This window comes from Apostichopus japonicus, chromosome 16 (genome assembly GCF_037975245.1).
Source record: "Apostichopus japonicus isolate 1M-3 chromosome 16, ASM3797524v1, whole genome shotgun sequence".
Lineage (NCBI taxonomy): Eukaryota > Metazoa > Echinodermata > Holothuroidea > Aspidochirotida > Stichopodidae > Apostichopus > Apostichopus japonicus.
Genome location: NC_092576.1, coordinates 22317992 through 22337816, shown reverse-complemented (window position 1 = coordinate 22337816; position 19825 = coordinate 22317992). Strand labels below are relative to the sequence as shown.

The 19825-nt window shown below is 35.8% G+C and overlaps 1 protein-coding gene across 1 annotated transcript in view; it reads left to right on the top strand.

The window, feature by feature from the left end:
* The window catches only part of LOC139982813 (uncharacterized), an 890000-nt gene that overhangs the window by 289944 nt on the left and 580231 nt on the right, over window positions 1-19825 (top strand). The window contains exons 29-31 of the mRNA XM_071995913.1: window positions 12270-12478; window positions 16255-16331; window positions 18508-18563. Of these exons, the coding sequence (XP_071852014.1) occupies window positions 12270-12478; window positions 16255-16331; window positions 18508-18563 (342 nt within the window). The remainder of the gene's footprint in view (window positions 1-12269; window positions 12479-16254; window positions 16332-18507; window positions 18564-19825) is intronic.

The following is a 19825-nucleotide window of genomic DNA, read 5'->3' as shown; positions in this document are numbered from 1 at the left end:
GAAAGGTGTGATACAACAACATAAATGAGCTCCCAAAGGAGTGTTCAACTTTACACAACCATGGTTTGGGCTTGATATTTTAGAAGTTGCACCTCTCTTTCACTGTTGAAGACAGGATTTCTTTTGATAATGTTATCTATTTTAATGAGTCAGCTTTGTTGAATGGGTATTTTTATATACTTTTCTGTATTCAATGGCACTAGGCCACAGCCCAGGAAAAAATTTACCTCAAATTTACCGCGGTAACATACCACACTTTTACCCCGGTAAAACCGGGGTAAAAACGCGGTAAATTTGTTGTACATTACCGCGGTGTTTTGGCCCTATGGACGCGGTAAACCGCGGCTTACCGCAGTAAATTACCACAAATTTACCATGGTTTTACCTCACTTTTACCCCAATTTTACCGCAATTTACCACGGTGTTACCATACTTTTACCGCACTTTTACTACACTTTTACTACGCTTTTACCCCAAATTTACCACAGTTTTACCGTTCTTTTACCCCAATTTTACCGTATATTTACCACGCTTTTTCCTTAGTTTTACCTCAATTTACCATATTTTACCACGCTTTTACCACAGTTTACCGTTCTTTTACCCCAATTTTACCCTAGATTGACCACGCATTTTCTACACTTTTACCCTAAATTTACCACAGTTTTACCGTTCTTTTATCCCAATTTTACCGTAGATATACCACGCTTTTACCTTAGTTTTACCTCAATTTACCATACTTTTACCCCAATTTTACCGTAGATTTACTACGCTTTTACCTTAGTTTTACCTCAATTTACCATGATTTTACACTAATTGTAGGACAGTTTTACCTAACATTGAACATGATTTTGTCCTAACTTCAATCAGCATGTATAATACCATATATTTCTTTGAATTTCACCCATCAGTGTACTGTATCATAATTTGGCTATATGCCTTTACCCATATTGTAATGGTTGTATGCCTGACATGTAAGTCCACAGTTGTAGCATGCAACAGTTTTTAATTCATCAAATCCATGGAGGTTTCACACATGAGAAAGCTTTGTTGAATTTCAATTACCCTAGATGGTATGATTCCTGACTCTCTTCTTTTGACTTAATTGGTAGTCCAGATTGGATTTTGATCTCTTATTGTCCTCAAAGACTTGTTTTAAATGGAAAGAGTACTCTGATCATAGATACATAGACTTGTCAAGTCATTTAATGGACCTGACAGAGAATACCCAAATCTGAGGACACTGATTGGTCAATTTTTGTGTGCCACAGTGTTGAGGCACAGAAGCTATGCCTTATGTGTGCTAGTTTATATAGTTCTTTTTTTCATTTTAAAGGCTTTTAGGTTCTCCCTAATAATGAAAAAAGAATTAATTGGTGTCTCCTCTCAAATATATCAGGGATTCCATGAAGGAATTCTCTATGTATCTATCCTCTGCTTGTTTTTTTTTAGGAAAAGAGATGCATACTATAACATATAAGAATAGCAGTTTGTCATATCAGTATTGCAAAAATATGGGACAAAATCATGGAAAATTGCTGTAAATGTACCATCATGTTTCATAGTGTGACCCATATATGTTCTACTGTGGTAAAATCATGGTACAATTATGGTAAATTTACCATAGTATAATTGCACCGTATAGTTTTACCCTATTTTTACTGTGGTTAATCATGGCACAATTGTAGGAATTTCACATATGTAGTTTATGTACCATATAAACTAACCCTACTTTCACTATCATGGTAAAACTATGGTAAATTTACCGTAGTAAATGTACCACGCTTTTACCCTACTTTTACCGCGGTAATACCATGGTAAAACTGTGGTTAATTTACCGTAGTAAATGTACCGCACTTTTACCCTACTTATACCGCAGTAATATCATGGTAAAACTGCGGTAAATTTACCGCGGTAAATGTACCACACTTTTACCCTACTATTACCGCGGTAATACCATGGTAAAACTGCGGTAAATTTACCGCAGTAAATGTACCGCACTTTTACCCTACTTATACCGCGGTTATATCATGGTAAAACTGCGGTAAATTTACCGCGGTAAATGTACCGCACTTTTACCATACTTTTACCGCGGTAATACCATGGTAAAACTGCGGTAAATGTACCACGGTTGATTTTACCACAATTTTACCACACATTTACCCTATTTACCACACATTTACCATAGTTTACCGCGGTAAAATTAGGGTACATTTTTTGCTGGGAGGAGACCACATTGACATAATTAAACCACTCTCTGGGGGTATCTTTCCAGATTTTAGATCACCAAAGTTTTACAGAGTACTGTAAACGGCTATGGACGGCTGCTGTATTTGAGCGGCGATAAGTGGACGGTTTCTGAGCAAATGACCATTCCTGAGTGGACGGCGCCTCAGGTTTACCCTTTCCGCGTTCCATAATAGCATTCTTTACTCGTAGAGCTACGAGACAATAGTTACTTCATGTAGAGGGCCACTTTTTTTCTTATTTGCAGGGAGGATCCAATACCAATACTGGTTTGGAAGGGATGGGGGGGGGGGGCGGGGGAGGAAGAAAGTGTAGTATTTGAGACAAATATTTGGAATGGTACTTTAAAGTTGACTTTCAGATTCCTGCAATGAATCAAATAAATACTCACTATAAGGCAGATTGGTAAATCCAGTCACAACAAACAAGCAACTTCCTTACCATTCCTGTGCCATTCTGTGGGTCAAGAAGTGAAGGATACTGAAAGAAGCTTGATAGGTTCGTAGGTACTGATCTCCTCTATCCAGTACAGTCTCTGTCTTCATCTTCACTAGAGGGTTTCTTACTATGGTTGAATTATTACATCATGGAACCGTTCGAGCCTCTGTAATTCTAAAACAAAAGTGAAACAATAACATAATCAAATTAATTATTCAGATATATTCACTGGCAAATGACTCTAGAAAAACATTTCTATGGAACTCCTGTATCCAGATAGCTAAACAGCACTACAGGGGTCATTGTGAGTGATCCTCTTAACATGTTAATAGTGGCCATCTCAAAAACCCTGTGCTTATTGTCCGTAAAATACATAAAATGTGCATATACGAATTGTGATATTTAAGCTAAAGGTGCATTTGCAGGTTAATGAGCGTTACCCTGGAAATTATGGATTTGTTACAATGGATGCCTTGAACAAGAAAGGGTGTTGTGTAATGCTGTAGTAGTTTGGGTGACACAACTACTGTACAAGATAACACATCTATGATGGAATGTTGTATGTTTGTATTTTAGGTCCTCCTGGAAGCAGGAAATCGCGAAGAAGCCATCAAGCTGACGGAAGTCAGTCTCTTAGATTCATATTTTAATGTCCATGATTATGAATTGTCAACAACTCTGTAACTGGACGACATACATTAATCTTGGAGTGACTCAAACTCGGGACCATATGATTGAAAGGCGCCGGCGTAACCACTGAGCTAACACTCCCTGTTGCTAACACTCACATGTTGCTAAGACATGTCGCTAACACTAACACTCGCATGTTGAATCTCATTCTAGAGTTGGAAACCATGAATTTCATTTGACATTTGCTATTCTCAAGTTAGAATGTATCCACAATAATCCAGAACAGGATATAACTCCAGAGTACTTGAAGAGTACTAGGATTTCAATTACTATATTTGATCAAAGTATATTTGAAAGTCATTGGCTAGGCCAAATGCTACACTTCAGCTACTGTAGGCCTAGACCTAAACATGCTTAGGCTGAGCCTACAGTATGTAATGTTTTTTCTTCCTGCTGGAATTGGATCATTGAGTATTGCTATTGAAGTCCTTGGACTAGGCCAGAGTTACATTGCTCTCTATAGATAAGACTAGAGTACACCGGGGACCGTGTCATGCTGCCATCGGTACATTCCACCATAGAAAAAGTGCCATTCGCAATGTTTCCCCTATGGCAGTAATGCCCTTTTGTATGGTTCGCGGGGAAAGAGCACATTAATGTGGATGCACTGTAGGCCTATATGCAATGTTTATTACTTCGCTTCACACTACTGTACCTAGTCCTGCAAAATCCACAAATTCGATCTTTTTAATAAACAATCAACCTAAAGTAATTTGATTTATTCAACCAACTATTATATACTTGAATACAGTGCATTGCCGGACACTTAGGCCTATGGACTTACAATTAAAACTATTCAATCAACTTGTCTATCAAAGACTGTATCTTATCTACAATTCAGTCTATCCAGCGAACCGTCACGTTTGAAGACTGTATACATATCCTTCCACGCGAACCTAAGAAAGTTTCACCGATACTTTCCTGAAAAAAAAATCCATTCCTAAATTGTACCTTTCCGCCATAGGTTTCCAGCTTTGGCGGAAGGTGTACGAGGAGACGTACAATACAAGGTAGCATACGCCCATTAAAAGCCCCATTGACTAAACACACTAAATCACAAAAGTAATGTGGTCTCTAAGTCTAGATAGAAGCTTTCACTAGATAAACGCTACCATGATCGGATTGCTGACAAGTTGGCTTTTCCACTATCAAGTTTTTGTCTCATGACCATGTAGATTTTTTGCTATCCGAGCCGGAAGTTTTCGTCACTTGTAAACAAACCTCTTCTCTCGGTGGTAAAAAAAATTTCCTATGCTGCACCTGGGAGGCCTAAAAGGGTCTAAAATTGCCTCAGTTGGCCCAATTTTCTTGCCACATGTACTACCATTCATGCTCTTCAACATGCTAGCCACAAAAAAAATAGATCATGATTGATAACAGGTCACAAAAGATGTTCTCCTGCTGCTTTTTGGCACTTTTCCCGAAGGAGAACAATCAAGCGGATGGATATTGACTCTAATAGGAGTATGCCACCACAAGCCTCAACTTCAAAGTTATGATAACCCCTGCCATTGTCTGTGCATAGCCTACCGTTTCGTTAAGCCTGTGAAAGGAACATAGGCCTATGCGATACAAGGATTTTTTACGTCGACAGTTGCGATAGACTCTTTAGGTTAAGACTTAGATTTAGACGATTTAGAGTTAGACTTGCGATAGACCCGAGTTTCTTTCTGTATCATGTTCAACATCTGGCAAAGGCTGCATTGTCTTCTTATTTCGTAAGCCAGAACTGTAAAGCTGTGGAGAATCACGCCAAACAAACAGGGAAGTACAGCAGTTCTTCAAAAGCAGATTCAAATGCTTCGCTGTTTTGTTTTCGATTGCGTAATTGACTTGAGTCGTTATCGCCAACAGAAATATCCCCTCTGATATATTGGTCAATTGATAAATCTCGTCAAAGTCGATCCGTGTTCAGGAATGGAGGGGCAAACTTACCGATACAACTCCTCTATGAATGCATACTTAACAAGAAATATACACAAATTGGCCAAACAATTTACTTCCTTCTATGGTTACATCCTAGTCCACGTACTGTATGGGCGGCCATTTGGGCAAAAAATACAACGATGAAACAAGAGACAAACAGATAAAGAAAAATGATGAAAAGGAACATTAATAAGAATATAGTGCATTACAGATAGATTGAAAGGACATAGAAATGAAACATTCTAAACAAGAAAAGAAGAAATAAACAGACAAACATGATGTAAATTAACATTATTATACAACTAACCTGATTACCCTTTTATATTGAAAGAAGACTACAAGAGAAGACAAAATGTCAAGATGGAAAAAACAAATAGATAAGAATCTCAAGAGAACAACAATTTGCTAACAAAATCTCCACACAGTGATAGACCGGCTATAAAGCTCGACATAATAATAATAAGAATAAGGTGAACCCAAAGGAAACTGACTTAACAACCAAATTAAACTATGCTACCAATATTTTGCGACCGACCGTATCGTAGCATATGACTGTTTTCCTTGTGAATTATTGGTGTACGTACACTGTTAAGTTTTCAGATCCCTTCTATTCAATTTGTTGCAATTGATTCCCTTCATTATTTTTATTTATCTTTTTAAGTGTGCCTTTCACAATTTTTTAATTGGTATTAAAAATGTTTGTCTGCGAGTTTCTTCTTTTGTATTTTTATTCTTGTTTATTTGATTCATTGTTTTAGTTTTGCTCAAACGGCCACTCATAGTACCCATAGACATAGGCTCTTGAAGTGAATGCGAAGTAGTTTCAGTTCAACAGTGAATATATGTGTCAGAAATAAAGCTACAAACACCATCCCAGCTGCTCAAGGCTAAAATAGATAATTATTATGATTCTTGTTATTATTCCTATGATTCATTTTCTGGAGTATTTGATTGTATTTTACTGTACTTGTACTTGCTGAAAACTATAAGTTAGATGAAATTTTTAATTTATGCACCACATGTGTTCTAATTCAGTTTTAGTTTCCGGCTTGCAAAGATAGCAAAAATGTATAATCTCAAAATTAATTTCTTACTTGGCATCAAACATGAAATTCAAAAAAAGGTTCACAGAAACAACCACACACATTAGTCTTCAAACATCGGGTTAATAAATTTCATGGGAGCTTTGACTCTTTTCTAACCATGTACCCAATTGAAATCATTTATTAAACTGTCTGTTTTCACCGGCCATGCACAACGTTGAGTCTCTCCAACAATGATGATTTTATTTCATGGCACCAAATGTCTAGACCGATGTAAGAAACACCTGTATGTAGTGCATCGCACAGGGAACCATGTGTTGATTGCACATCTGTCCCTTTCGGCATTCGTTGCTGTACCCATTGACACATTATCATTACTACGAACACCAAACAAATTAACGCTCTGTAGAAATGTAGTTTATTGCCGAAGATGTTGCATTTTAAGATGTAATTGAGGTAATTATTGGTTCCTTGCTTTAGCAAAAGGAACCTATGCAGTCAGGTTGGCGTGTGTGTGTGTGTATGTGTGTGTGTGTGTGTCTGTGACACTTGCTTGGGTACGCTCTATCTCAATAAGGGAATGTTGGATTGAGGCCAAACTTGGACTATAGATCCGCCATATGGAGAAGGTGTGCCCTATTGTTTCTGGTGCCCACAAAGGTCAGTTATGGTCCAAAAACCGAAAATATTAAAACTGCAATAACTCCCAGTGCCAATGTGCGACAAGGTTGATATTTTTGGAGTAGTTGCAAATGGTATAAGGGAATATTTTCAAACTTAACGGTCATGTGGTACAAGGTCACCAAAGGTCAATTTATGATAAAAACCTGGTATTTTTGCGATAACTTGAGAACAAATTGTCCGATAGGGTTGGGAGTTGCTTCAATGTAATCCAATTGTCGACCTGCATCTGGGTGACCCTTGACCTCAATTTGACCTCTGGTGACCTTTTCGTGTTTTGTGGATTTTAACAGTTTCGATGCTATTTTCAGATGTTAAAGGTACCTTCTGATCATAAATGTTGATGGGTTGACCCCCGTGTGACCTTCGTGTGTGAAGTTATATGAGGTCAAAGTTAATTTTCAGACATTTAATGCAATAACTCCCAGTTCCAAGGTGTGACAAGCTTTATATTTTTGGAGTAGTTGCAAATGGTATAGGGGAATATTTTCCAACATAACGGTCATGTGATACAAGGCCACCAAAGGTCAATTAATGTTAAAAGAAAACTAGTAATTTTTTGACATTTAATGCAATTAAATCTCAATGCCAAGGTGTGACATGGTTGATATTTTGGGACAAGTTGTGAATGGGGTGGTGGAACATTTTGAAACTTAAAGGTCATGTCATCTGAGGTCACCAATGTTATCATATCTGTTGACACGCTTGTAGGTCTCTTATACTTCTTACATTTTCGACGCCATATTTAGATCTCAAAAGTGCCGTTTGATCAAAAATCTGATCACATTTTGTGATCACAAAAGTGTTGGCTATAGTGTTGGTTACTTTATGGGAACATGTAGGACCACAATTACTTGGACTATTTGAGCCCAATCTTGCTTGATAATATTATGTGTATTGTAATATACCCCAAGCAAGGAACCACAGTGCCCTTGGGCTCTTGTTGTATATTATATTTAAGTTTTGGCTCATGTTAGGATAGGGAAGTATTAATGAGTTTGTGACTCACAATTGGTACTTTTGTTTGTACAACGTTGACCCAGTCTCAGCGTGGGTTAGCCTATCGTGATATCGTGTGGTAGGCCTAGGTTTATTGTTTTCGAGAATGCAGCACGATGGTATTCAAGTTCATTTTGAGTATTTTCTAGGGCTTAGTTAAGTTTTGTACTCTTAAAATATATTATTATAAGTTCACATGCCTTGTTATTGTGTATTCGAGGGAATCGTATTATTGGTGTGTTCATTGTCTAGGCTAAGCGTGCCTTACGGTGAATTGCTAAGTGTGTATCAAGTATTTTGTATTATATTCCGATAGAGCGCCCTCTCATAACAAACAAGATGGCTGCGCCCATGTTATCGTTGAATATTTGTTTGTGTTATAGGCAAGCTACCCGAGTGAGCCTGTGTAACATTATCTAATTATTCATTAAGGTATTTTCTTTCTATATTCACCACTTTATGTGTTATCCAGCACTGATTAAGATTAAATTCACCTCTGTTGATATTGGTTTTGGACAAAATGCCTCTCGCTGCTGTGGTCACCACAAAGTTGTTAAACGATGTATTCTTTAATAAGTTACACGTTCTGTGTATGGGGAACTGGTTGAGATGTAATTGACTAGATTAGTTGTGTTATTGTTTTATAAGTGTAATGCCCTGCCCATAAATGGACAGAGAGATTGTAAGGCAGACGTACCGAGATTTAAATGTCGCAATCTCATTATTACTATTATGTGTTAAGTCTAGTGGTGCTCCCAGTTCTACCCTTGTCATTGTAGTTGTACAGACAGTGTAGAAACCAGAGTAATTGGGTCACAGAAAGTAGGGTTAGTCTGGTACACAATTTAAGTGACTTTATTTTTATGTTTTGTTTTGTTTTTATTATCTTTCCGGAAAACCACCTGAAGGTGCTGCACCATCCTTTTTGTTTATGTAGTCATTTAGAATAATCTCGAACATGCTATATGAAAGAAGAAATAAAATACTTACTGGCCACCAGAACAAGCGGTGGTAGAAATTAGTACTCCCTCCTGCCTATTTAATACCTGCGCGTCCTCACATGTATTTGATATCGGTGACTCATGCTATTGAATACCTGTGTACATCTATCACTGACAATGAATGGTTTAGTGTTATATCGGTGGAGGTTGCAGATGTTGCTTGTTTCATTCAGTTGTTTGTTACAATTGACCTGTTGACTGGATTTTAAGGTTGGATTATTTTTTGGAGAGGAAGCCGCTGCTAATAGTAATAGCTAAAACAGTAATATTGATCAGTGACATAATTTGACGGTATGGTATAGAGGCCTAGGCTATAATTGTTATATTGACCAAGCCATAGCCTAATTAGCAATGAACAAAATTAATATAGGCTATGGTTACCTTAGAAGTCTTAAACATTCAGTCAAATATCACCATAGTAGGCATACCTTTAGAAAGAAGACATTCTTGGAAAATCCACATCATTAATTATAAAAAATATTCGCCTTAGTTGTTGACTGATTATCACATATGTCCCAGTTAAAGCATATCTAAAGCCCGGGTCACATCTGCGCGATTCAACACGCGATTCAACTCGCAACTAAAATCACGCGAATCAGAAAAGTTGCTTCAAAGAAGTTGCGCTGATTAGGACATTGCTCTATTGCAAATCGACGGCGCAACTTTTATTGCGCAACAAGTTGATACCCGTGTCTAACTACGCGATTCAACCTTCAATTGTATTGCGAGTTGAATCGCGTGTTGAATCGCGCAGATGTGACCCGGGCTTAACCTAATAAGGGATTGGCAATTTGCAATAAAATACAGTTTGCTTTAAAGCTTATATATAATTAGGCATATAATAAAACTAGTAATTAAAATTCTCAGACTGGCAGATGTAAAATAACTTTTATTTCGCGAACAATAACTTATTCTAGCTAAGAAAATATACATAAACAAACTGTAGAAAACTTTTTTTCTTTCAAAAAAAAATCTAAAATAACGAGAATTGGTCCAACTCGTTCTTACATAACTCTGTCGTCTAGGCCTTCACACAAGTCAATATATAGCAATCCACAATGATCATTGTAAGGAAATAAATTATTCAAACTTCGTGGTCTGAAGTTACATCAAGTTATATAAAAAGCCCATAGTTTCATTTTACCAAGCAGGCTGTCTGAAATAATATTATTTATTAAATGATTATAAGTTTAATGACCTAACTCCTGCCAATATACCGGACACTAATGTGAAATATAGTTTTGTTCAATATAGGGCATTCAACCTCTGTACAACATTATTCTTATTTAAAGGCATTGAAGACTCTCCCCAAACCCTGTGCCGCGCCCTGAAAAAGTTAACTTTCTGTTGCTTGAAAATGACGCTTTTTTTCTTGTGCTACAAAATGCAGACAGTTATGAAACGTGATACCTTGTTATCTTTTATCTAGACCTGAGATGTCCATCGCTGCTATGTACACTGTGATGTGGGAATTGACCGTAGCTGAATGTATTGACTGTACACTAGTGTCTAATTACCGACGGTAGCAGCTGTGTGTGTATTTTCTGGGATCGATGGTGGTGTCTAACACTTCTGTTACACCTCATTCGAAACTAGGTTAGATTACAGGCATGAGACGTTTCTTTGTGTGCGAGTCTTCACACCCTTTAAGTCAAATAATATACAAAGGATTTTAATTTTTTTAAATAAAAAACCAAAACTTTTGTTAATGTCTTTCTGGCATTATTTCGAACGTCGTGTTCTGCCTACAGTTACATCTCGTTTTCTCTTTATTTTGTCTAATTAATTTTAGTCGTACTTCATTTCCAAGTTACCAGAGATATGTCCACATCATCCAAGCTTAAAACGTTTTTAAAATTGAAAGTGCACCACTAATTTCAACTTGTATCAATCAGTAACAGATGTTTGCCCTAAAAGGGTGTCATCCTCACATTCAACTTGTTTTATCTTGTGTTTGTTATTTACGTTCGTCAGCTAACTGTTCACATAGTAACATAGTAACATAATAGAAGATATACAATGAAGACCCAATCAACCCGATGAAACTGAAAAGTAGTAATTAATTAATTTAAGTAAACACGCAAGGATACAAATTATTTCAATATCGTAACATAACATGTTTACAGAAATATATTTTACAAAGCGGATGGTGTTATTTAATTGGAAGAAACGATAAGTTTTAGAAATTTATGATCATAAGCGTTACCTACAAACACAAAGAAGAAAGAAAAATGTTACATTTCGTAGAAATCCACTAGAAGTTAAGTCACACTCAAACCGGTAACTTAAGGGTGACTGTTTTAATTCAGGACTATCGATAAATTCCACGTGATGGTATTTAATTAAAATTAATTAGCTATTAGTGGTTGAAGAACTAAACAGAGATATAAATCATCATTTAAACAAATCTTATAAACTGGAAATCATTAAAATTTACGTTGAGTCGTAGGATGTGGTTCAATATTTAAATCATTTGTTAAGTAAAATATTACTTCAAGCATCATCAACCGTTCTCTCTTAAAGCATGACATTGTTCTACATCTGCTTCTCTATAATACATCTTAGTCATCAGTAACAACTTATTAATTTAAATATAAATTCTTTCAGAAAATTCTTAAAACTTTATTATGAGATCCTTGCATTAGTATAAGTAGAGGTTTTCTTTTAATGATTCATATTACATTAGTGACTAATTTAAATTTAAAATAATTTTTTTCTTTCTGAAAGTTCTAAATTAAAACATGATTAAATAAATTTGATCAATATATTTCTTCAAAAGAAAGAATTATCTCAATTTTTGATTACCAGATCATTGTTACCTTCTCATCCCGTCTTTGAGATCTGTTTCCTATTAATTAATAAATTAAAATTGCTTTACTCTGTTTATTTTTATCCTTGCATTCTTATTTGATTAAACCGTACAAGCTATTAGCCTTTAATTAATCATTTTATCGTTAAACAATAAAAGTAATCCTTTAGTCCTACATTAAAGATATATTTCCTTCAATCTAAACCATTTACTTCTGTTTGTATTTGCTTCCCTCTAAAATCAATCCCTTATTTCTGTTCCATTAATTTACTCATTTTTTACAAATAAACACAACCTTGTTTATCGCTTTACTTTCCTTTATTTGTATGTCAATAGTTTTTATTATTTATACTATCATAATAACTATTAATCCTAACCAAATCCAATATATTTATCTCTATCTACTCTATCATCAGTAACTCTATTCTCTCATTCTAGATTCCTATCTCCTGTGTGTGTCTATTCAAGTGCTCTCCTAGAGTTGATGAGTCTGGTCTGAACCTTATCCTTCAGTCTGGTCTCTCTCTCTCTATCCTGAGTTCTCTCCAGAAGCTGTGGATCAGGGACAATTACAGGACACTAACTAATGAAGAGTTTGCGGCCATCTTGTCTTACTCCTCACAGTGTACAAGCTTGAAGGAGCTGGGGTAAGTATTCCGGTGTTGATGTTAGAATCATCATAACAGTAAACAGGGAATTAATTTAATTAATAAAAGTTATCAATATTAAACTAACATTAGATAATGTAAAGTCTGCTGTATTTTAATGTCAATAATTAGTTTAAGTGGATTTAAATCAATAAATTAGGCCATCGTTAAAGGAATTTTGTAGGGTGTTCATATAAATGAAACAAAATACAATGGATTAATAGGTAATATTTTTAGAGTTTATTGGTGAGAGAGGGTCTGAGGGGTGTGTGGATGTTGTTTAAAATGTTCTTTGTTTGGATGATTGTTACAGTTTAACTCAGAAATGGATTTTAGAATGAAAGTAATGTTTATTAGGATCAAACAAGAGTTATACACACAAGGTATTGGATTTTAATAACTCTAGTTAGTATACTGAATATTCAAAAATATAGTTTTCAGTTTGATAAGTAATACATATTACTTTTAAATTGAAACCTCCAAAATATGTGTTTACTTATGAAACTTTAATTTAACAAATATGTTTACCATTGTTAATATTAAAGTAGTGAATGATGGCAATTAAAAATAGCAAAAGCATAAATTTATTGTTGAAAATGCAACAAATAAATTATACTACTCTAGCAGAACTGAATTGTATACCAAACCAGAAACCATTAAAACAGTTTTAGTTGTCGCAGTTTCAAAAATACTTAATCAAATGAAGTAAATAAATAAATAATAAAACGAAAAGAAAAATAAAGTAATTGTAACTAATTTATTTATTTATTTATTCTGCATTTCATGTCTTTAATCCACTCAGAAATACATCACTGCTTCTGTATATATTGAAATGTAATGTGATACCATATCAGTTAAATTTATAAATTATTTCACTCCAAATTTTAAAGAATAATAAAACAAAGCTGGGACATCCTGGATTTCATCTTTTTTTTTATAAAATTAGACATTCATACTATAAAAAAAATTCATTAAAAAAATCCTGTTGTATAAATGATTATATCGTACTTAATATTACTTCATTGTTGAATCGGTCATAAAATCCCTGCATTGTCCTAAATAAAATAATGTTAATTACACCCAACCTGCCTCTCCACTCATATATCATTCTAACACGGGTTTCACTCAATACATTCACAACACCTCCTTTCTAGCAATCCGATGTTACCATACTTGCCCCATTCAACGTGCCATCAATACCATCTTGGTTCTTTGCATTTTCCCTTTTCAATTCATATTTACCCTCCTCCCATCCTAACCCTATCATCACCCCCTATGTTCCTGTAACCGAGTGGTTTGTTTTATCTCTAGCTCCATTAAAAATTAATCATGTTTTATTTGTTTCTTCATGTCCATTGTTTCCTTTACATAGGCCTACTAAGAATAATATGTAGTGTTATACCTCAGAAATGAAAGCTACTTAACATATGTTATATGTGCAGTACAAGGGCGGCGGAAGCACTTTTAATCTGAGGGGCACCGACATCAAAGGGCACTTTGCAGAAATTCGATTGGACTAATGCAGCCTTATATTTAGTACCCTTTATAACTCATTGTATTATCTTATTTGCGTATACACATCACTCCATCAACGCCCCCCTCCCCCCTCCCTTCAAGGAAAATATGCATACTAGCACTGCAATGTCCAATGTGCAAATTGGGAAACAAGGAACAAGTTTTCTTTTGAGACAAAATGAGGTGAAATCATGCTAGTTGCTAATGAAGGAATCTTCCGAATAAGAGTTTATTTCTTGTTAATATCTTAACAATTTTTTCCAGTCGAGATAGCTTTGGGTTTGACCCACAGGAATTCATTAAAGTCAGGGGCGTAGCCAGGATTTGCAAAGTTGTATGCACGACTATCTGAGCGGAGCGCCACCATCGGTTGGCACGGAGCGTACAATAAAATTTTGGTTTTACAAACCCCTCAGATGGCCGGAAATGCCCTTCCCGAGTGTTCATTCTGGTTCCCTGGCCTCTTGCTAACTTGATACACCTCAATTTTTCTGTAGAAAAAGGGCACATTTTTAACCTGAGGAAAAGTGGGGGGGCACGTGCCCCCTGTGCCCCCCCGGTTCCGCCGTCCTTGGTGCAGTACCGCCATTCCAGGAATAACTGTAAACACGGAGAGCAATATCACTGGAAATAATACAGTTTGGGAGTTTTGTTTGGTCTTACTATAAAACTAAATGTAACATAGAGTGTTTATTCCCTATCTAGACTAATATTTTACCCCAATCTCAGTCTGCTCTGCAGTAAGTTAGTCAAGCCATCTCTGATCCACTCCCCTTCAGACAATATAAATGTACCCACCACCCCCCCCCCCCCCTCCTTTCGCCATCCCCCTCCCTTCGCCATTCCCCTACCTTCGCCATCCCTCTTTGTACATAATCGTTTTAAGAGAATCCATCAAATCCATTCCATGATTCTACCCAATAACATCATCACCGTTTTAGTACACACAGTAGGCCTACTATGCTTCTACAGTAGCTTTCTGTACAAAAACAGTCAGAGCTTACACTATACAGATGATTGACTCAAACAATAATTATCGAAAGTAAATTCAGTTAACAGAAAAGATGACACACCTGGAACTCCCATAAATACCTAATTAGCATAATAATAGATGACACAAGCCAGTTAAAGCTAATGAATATAGAATTATAAACGAGCCACAGGTCTATTGTACACCTGGAATGTGCTAATTAAAATTGTCATACAAAGTAACCATGGAAACCGACGTTAAGTAGGTCAGTTTGTGTCTAGCAGTGGCTGGGATATAATGAATCATTTTATTTAATACTGGTTAGACATATCTAATATCCATTCAGTGATATGTCATATGCAATGATATTACAATGTATTCTCATAATTTGGTTATTTATCTGTTCATATATTTGAAATGAACAAACTTGATTTCCTTGATAGTTCCCTCACTTGCTCCTCTCCTAAATTTGATAGAATGAATGTTTTATTTCCCTCTCTTCGCTTTTCCCCTTATGAACTTCTCGTTGGTATCTGCCTGAAAATGGGGACAAAATTGGATATAGATCAATGACAAACTAACGAGTGCAATGTGATAAAATTATAAAAGGTTGATATTTAATAAATACTTAAATAATAAGGAAGATCAGTGTATCTGCTTGTTTGTATGTAATATGACATTTTGTGTTTATCCTCTTCTTGAATAACCCGAGAGGACCAGTTGTTGCGCCCAGTAAAGAATGTTGCTATGTCCTCGACCCTCCTACTCCTCTCTCTTCCATTCCTCCTCCGTTTTAGTGCAAGCTTTTGCAGGTTTGCCATCCCGCCATAGCGTTGAAAAAACTTACTTTTTGAGATTAAGAGACAATATTTCAGCTTTAATATTCAGTATTTCTAGATTTCATATTTTACCAGTAAACTCTACCAATCTCAGACATTTTAGTTCTCATTTAAAGTGAGAAGAAGTCACGACGACAAACTACAACATCAATTAATTTACCGAAAATAACACACGATATAAATCACATGATCCGAGTGGGAAAGTGCAGGCGGTACATAACTATACCAATTCTTAATCGTTATTATCTACATTAATATACCCATTCTAATTTATTTTTCGTGCAATCGTTGAAACAATGCTCATAATGATCAATCAGGTGTGATTATTTCCTTCTTATTTGTTGTTAACTTTGCTTATTTTTATTGATTTGGTAAACATTAAACCTGACTAGGAGGACATTCCTCTACGTCTTCTACATCATACACGATTATTACTCTACTTCTCTCTATAGGTTTGGTTTATACGTTTTGCCAGACACTATTCCGGTTGAATCCATTCCATCATCCTTGAAATCAAGAAATGTGAAAGGTATTGTCACAATGACGTCATAATGGACATATTTCAAATTCTTTACATTTATTTAAAGGCTTAACCAACTATGTGGATGTATGTTGACTTCATGATTGTTGTGGATTCACGTACAAGAGAGTAATAGATCAGAAACAAATAACTGCTGTTTTGTATGAAGGGGACACTTAAAACAGAGTCTTGTGATAGTAAACAACAAACCCAATAATATATATTTAACAACACTTACTATTGGTAAGCTTAGTTGATTTAAGAGTTAAGTATGTTACTTTCAAATCGCTCTTTCGCGATCACTGCCCTATAAGATGTGTTTTGTGAGTAGTCATCACATCAATTAATGCTTTAAATTTCTTTCTCAAGTGTAATGGTATCATATCATACACTTTGGGGCTTGGGTAACTAAATTACACTGCAACAATGATTGGTAAGGTCTTGAAGTAATGTTGTGCTTTGCTCTTCCAATGAAAGTACATGTTCAACTATCCCTTGAAGTTTTCACCCCCCCCCCCCCTACACCTACACACATATAAAATGATATCCATATCTATACGCTTAAACTATTCTTTCAATCTGAATTGCAGAATAAAACAGCAAAGTCTAACTTAATTCTTTTCCAAGTAAACGAAGGTTTCGTTCATCTGTTGTGAGATCAACACAATACTTGACACATTCCTAATTATATTTGCTTACACAACAAAATTGATGTAAATTATGCGTACTACAGCAAGGAGACTAGTATAACTCAGGATTAGTGATGCATGAAATTTCGGATAAAGATATAGGCAGAGACTAAAAATGTAACAGAACCGTAGGGACTAGATGTACCCTACTTGAAATATGATAACATGCTATATAACAAAATATCCAAATATCCTAATTGGTAATATTAGCTCAGTATGATAACATCAAAGATGTTATCAACGCAAAGATAAGACACTCGTTCTTTTTTTTAAAGGGAATTGGTAAAACCAACATGCTTTCAGGGGTGGGAAGAGGGTCTGTGGGCCTTCTCCAGAAAAGGGTTCACTTTAGACTTCAATGATACCTTCAGAAGCATAGTTTGACTTATGTCTAATATCTGAGTCTTAACACAACATTGAGCTATAACTTCTTTACAATGCTGTGTTAGTTTAAAATGCATGGTGGTGGTGGTTGGGGGGGACCCCATCACCCCACCTGAATGTATTGGCAAACATTAACATCGATTATCAAGTGAGAACTCGATTTCATAGGCATGCAAAAGTGGGTGTCGGGTGTCACAGACTTAAACGTAGGTTTCTTGAAATTTCTTAGAAACTTGGACAGAGTAATTGTTAAATATAAATGTGTATGTCTAGTCATAATAAAACGATGTTAGATTATACATACTGTACCTTCCTCCTCCATAATGTACAAGTAGAGATATTGATGTCTTTAGTCTTCATATAGTTGAAAACAATAACATTCCTAAGAAAGAGGCTGGAAACAACACATATAAACCTCAGTTTATACAACTGACATACTCATAGGACAACGTAAATGTGATCACGTGATTATGACATGTTTTGTCTAGTCTTGTAGCTCCATAATTTTACTCTATATTAAAGTAATTACAAATACTTCTAGTTTTCTTTTCTATTATCATCGTAGATTTCATGATCTTTGATGATGTCACTGATGTTGAGTGTTCTCTGATCAGTTCATCGTCTCATGGATTATTACATCTTGATCTGAGCATCGAATACTCGACTATCATGATTTGATTTCTTAATGTAGTCCACCATTCGTTCCTATTTGAGTTGTTTCACATGTTGTATGTAGGATGAGTGTACAACTGGTCTGTTACATTAATGAGATGATAACAATGCTAAACTGATCGGTTATATGACTTAGAGGATAATGTTTTTAAACTGATCAGGTATAAAACTGAGATGATAATGATGGTAAACCGATCGGTAATCTAACTGAGATATAAGGATTATAAACTGATTAGCTATATTACTGAGATGATAATAGTAGTAAACTGGTAAAGCCAACTTTCAGGAATCAACTAGATTGATTAGTCAGCTGATGTGAAAATTATCATCAAGAGACAATATTAATCCAGTTATCATAATGTTTACAATTTCTTTCCAGACCAATAAATATAAAGTATGCACTGATGCTAACATAACTCTTTTTCGTTTTATTCATACAGTTTGGAAGTGGTTCTCTTCTTCTCTTCGTCTGAATTTACAGACCGGTCGATGGCAGGTAAGAGATAATTCACCTTTATGGCAGCTACTGCTGATACTACAAGTCCGACCTCTGTTATTTCATTTACATTCATTCTCAAGGGCGGCGGAAGCACTTTTAATTTGGGGGGGGGACCGACATCAAAGGACACTTTGCAGAAATTCGATTTGACTGATGCAGCCTTATATTTAGTACCCTTTATAACTCTTATTGTGTATTATCCTATTTGCGTATACACATCACTCCATCAACGCCCCTCCCCCCCCCCCCCCACCCTCAAGGAAAATATGCATACTTGCTACTAGTTTGACCCACAGAAATTCATTAAAAGTCAAGGGCGTAGCCAGGATTTGCAAAGTTGTATGCATGACTATCTGAGCGGAGCGCCATCATCGGTTGGCGCGGAGCATACGAAAAAATTTTGGGTATTACAAACCCCTCAGATGGACGGAAACAGCCCTTCAGGAGTGTTCATTCTGGTTCCCTGGCCTCTTGCTAACTTGAGACACCTCAATTTTTATGTAGAAAAAGGGCACATTTTTAACCTGAGGAAAAATGGGGGGCACGTGCCCCCTGTGCCCCCCGGTTCCGCCGCCCTTTATTAATTCATTATTAATACCGTCGGTTGAATGTACTTAATTACTTAGTAGTATAGGGGGAGATAGGGGAGGGGATGTAGTCTGTATAAAATCTAAAATGTTTAATACAACATGACTTTCAGATCTCTTGCCTCTACTGCAGAACTTCCGTCCAATTTACTTCCTTCTGACCCTGAATGTAGCTCTGTGTTGCTCTCATTACTCACATACCTACCTTAAAATTCAAACAATTCTCCTCAAGTACTTATCAATAACATTGAATTATATTGAGTTAGATTGAAGTATAAGGAACAAAATCAATCTAATCGTGTGTTTAGCTCCACTCTTCCATAACGTCACATTAAAACTGTTATTTTGTTGATGATTTATAATTTGTGTTCAAACTCTAAAACTCATTTCATGACAGCTGCACTGCTTGCACAGATACAGTCTAAGTGTCAGGGATATTCGTGTGTTAAAAAAAATACTATAATCTTTCCTGGTGGGACTTTTGTGGACTGCAGTAACATTATGTTTTCTACTCTTTCCATTAACAGTCAAGTTAGCTACCAGCAGACTGTAACAAAACAGCACAATATATAGAACTTGAAAAAATCAATTATTGCTACTCTTCCCTTTAAGTTCAATCTAAGTCAAATATGAACTCGGTTATCTCTATCAGCTATCATCCAGATTAGTATA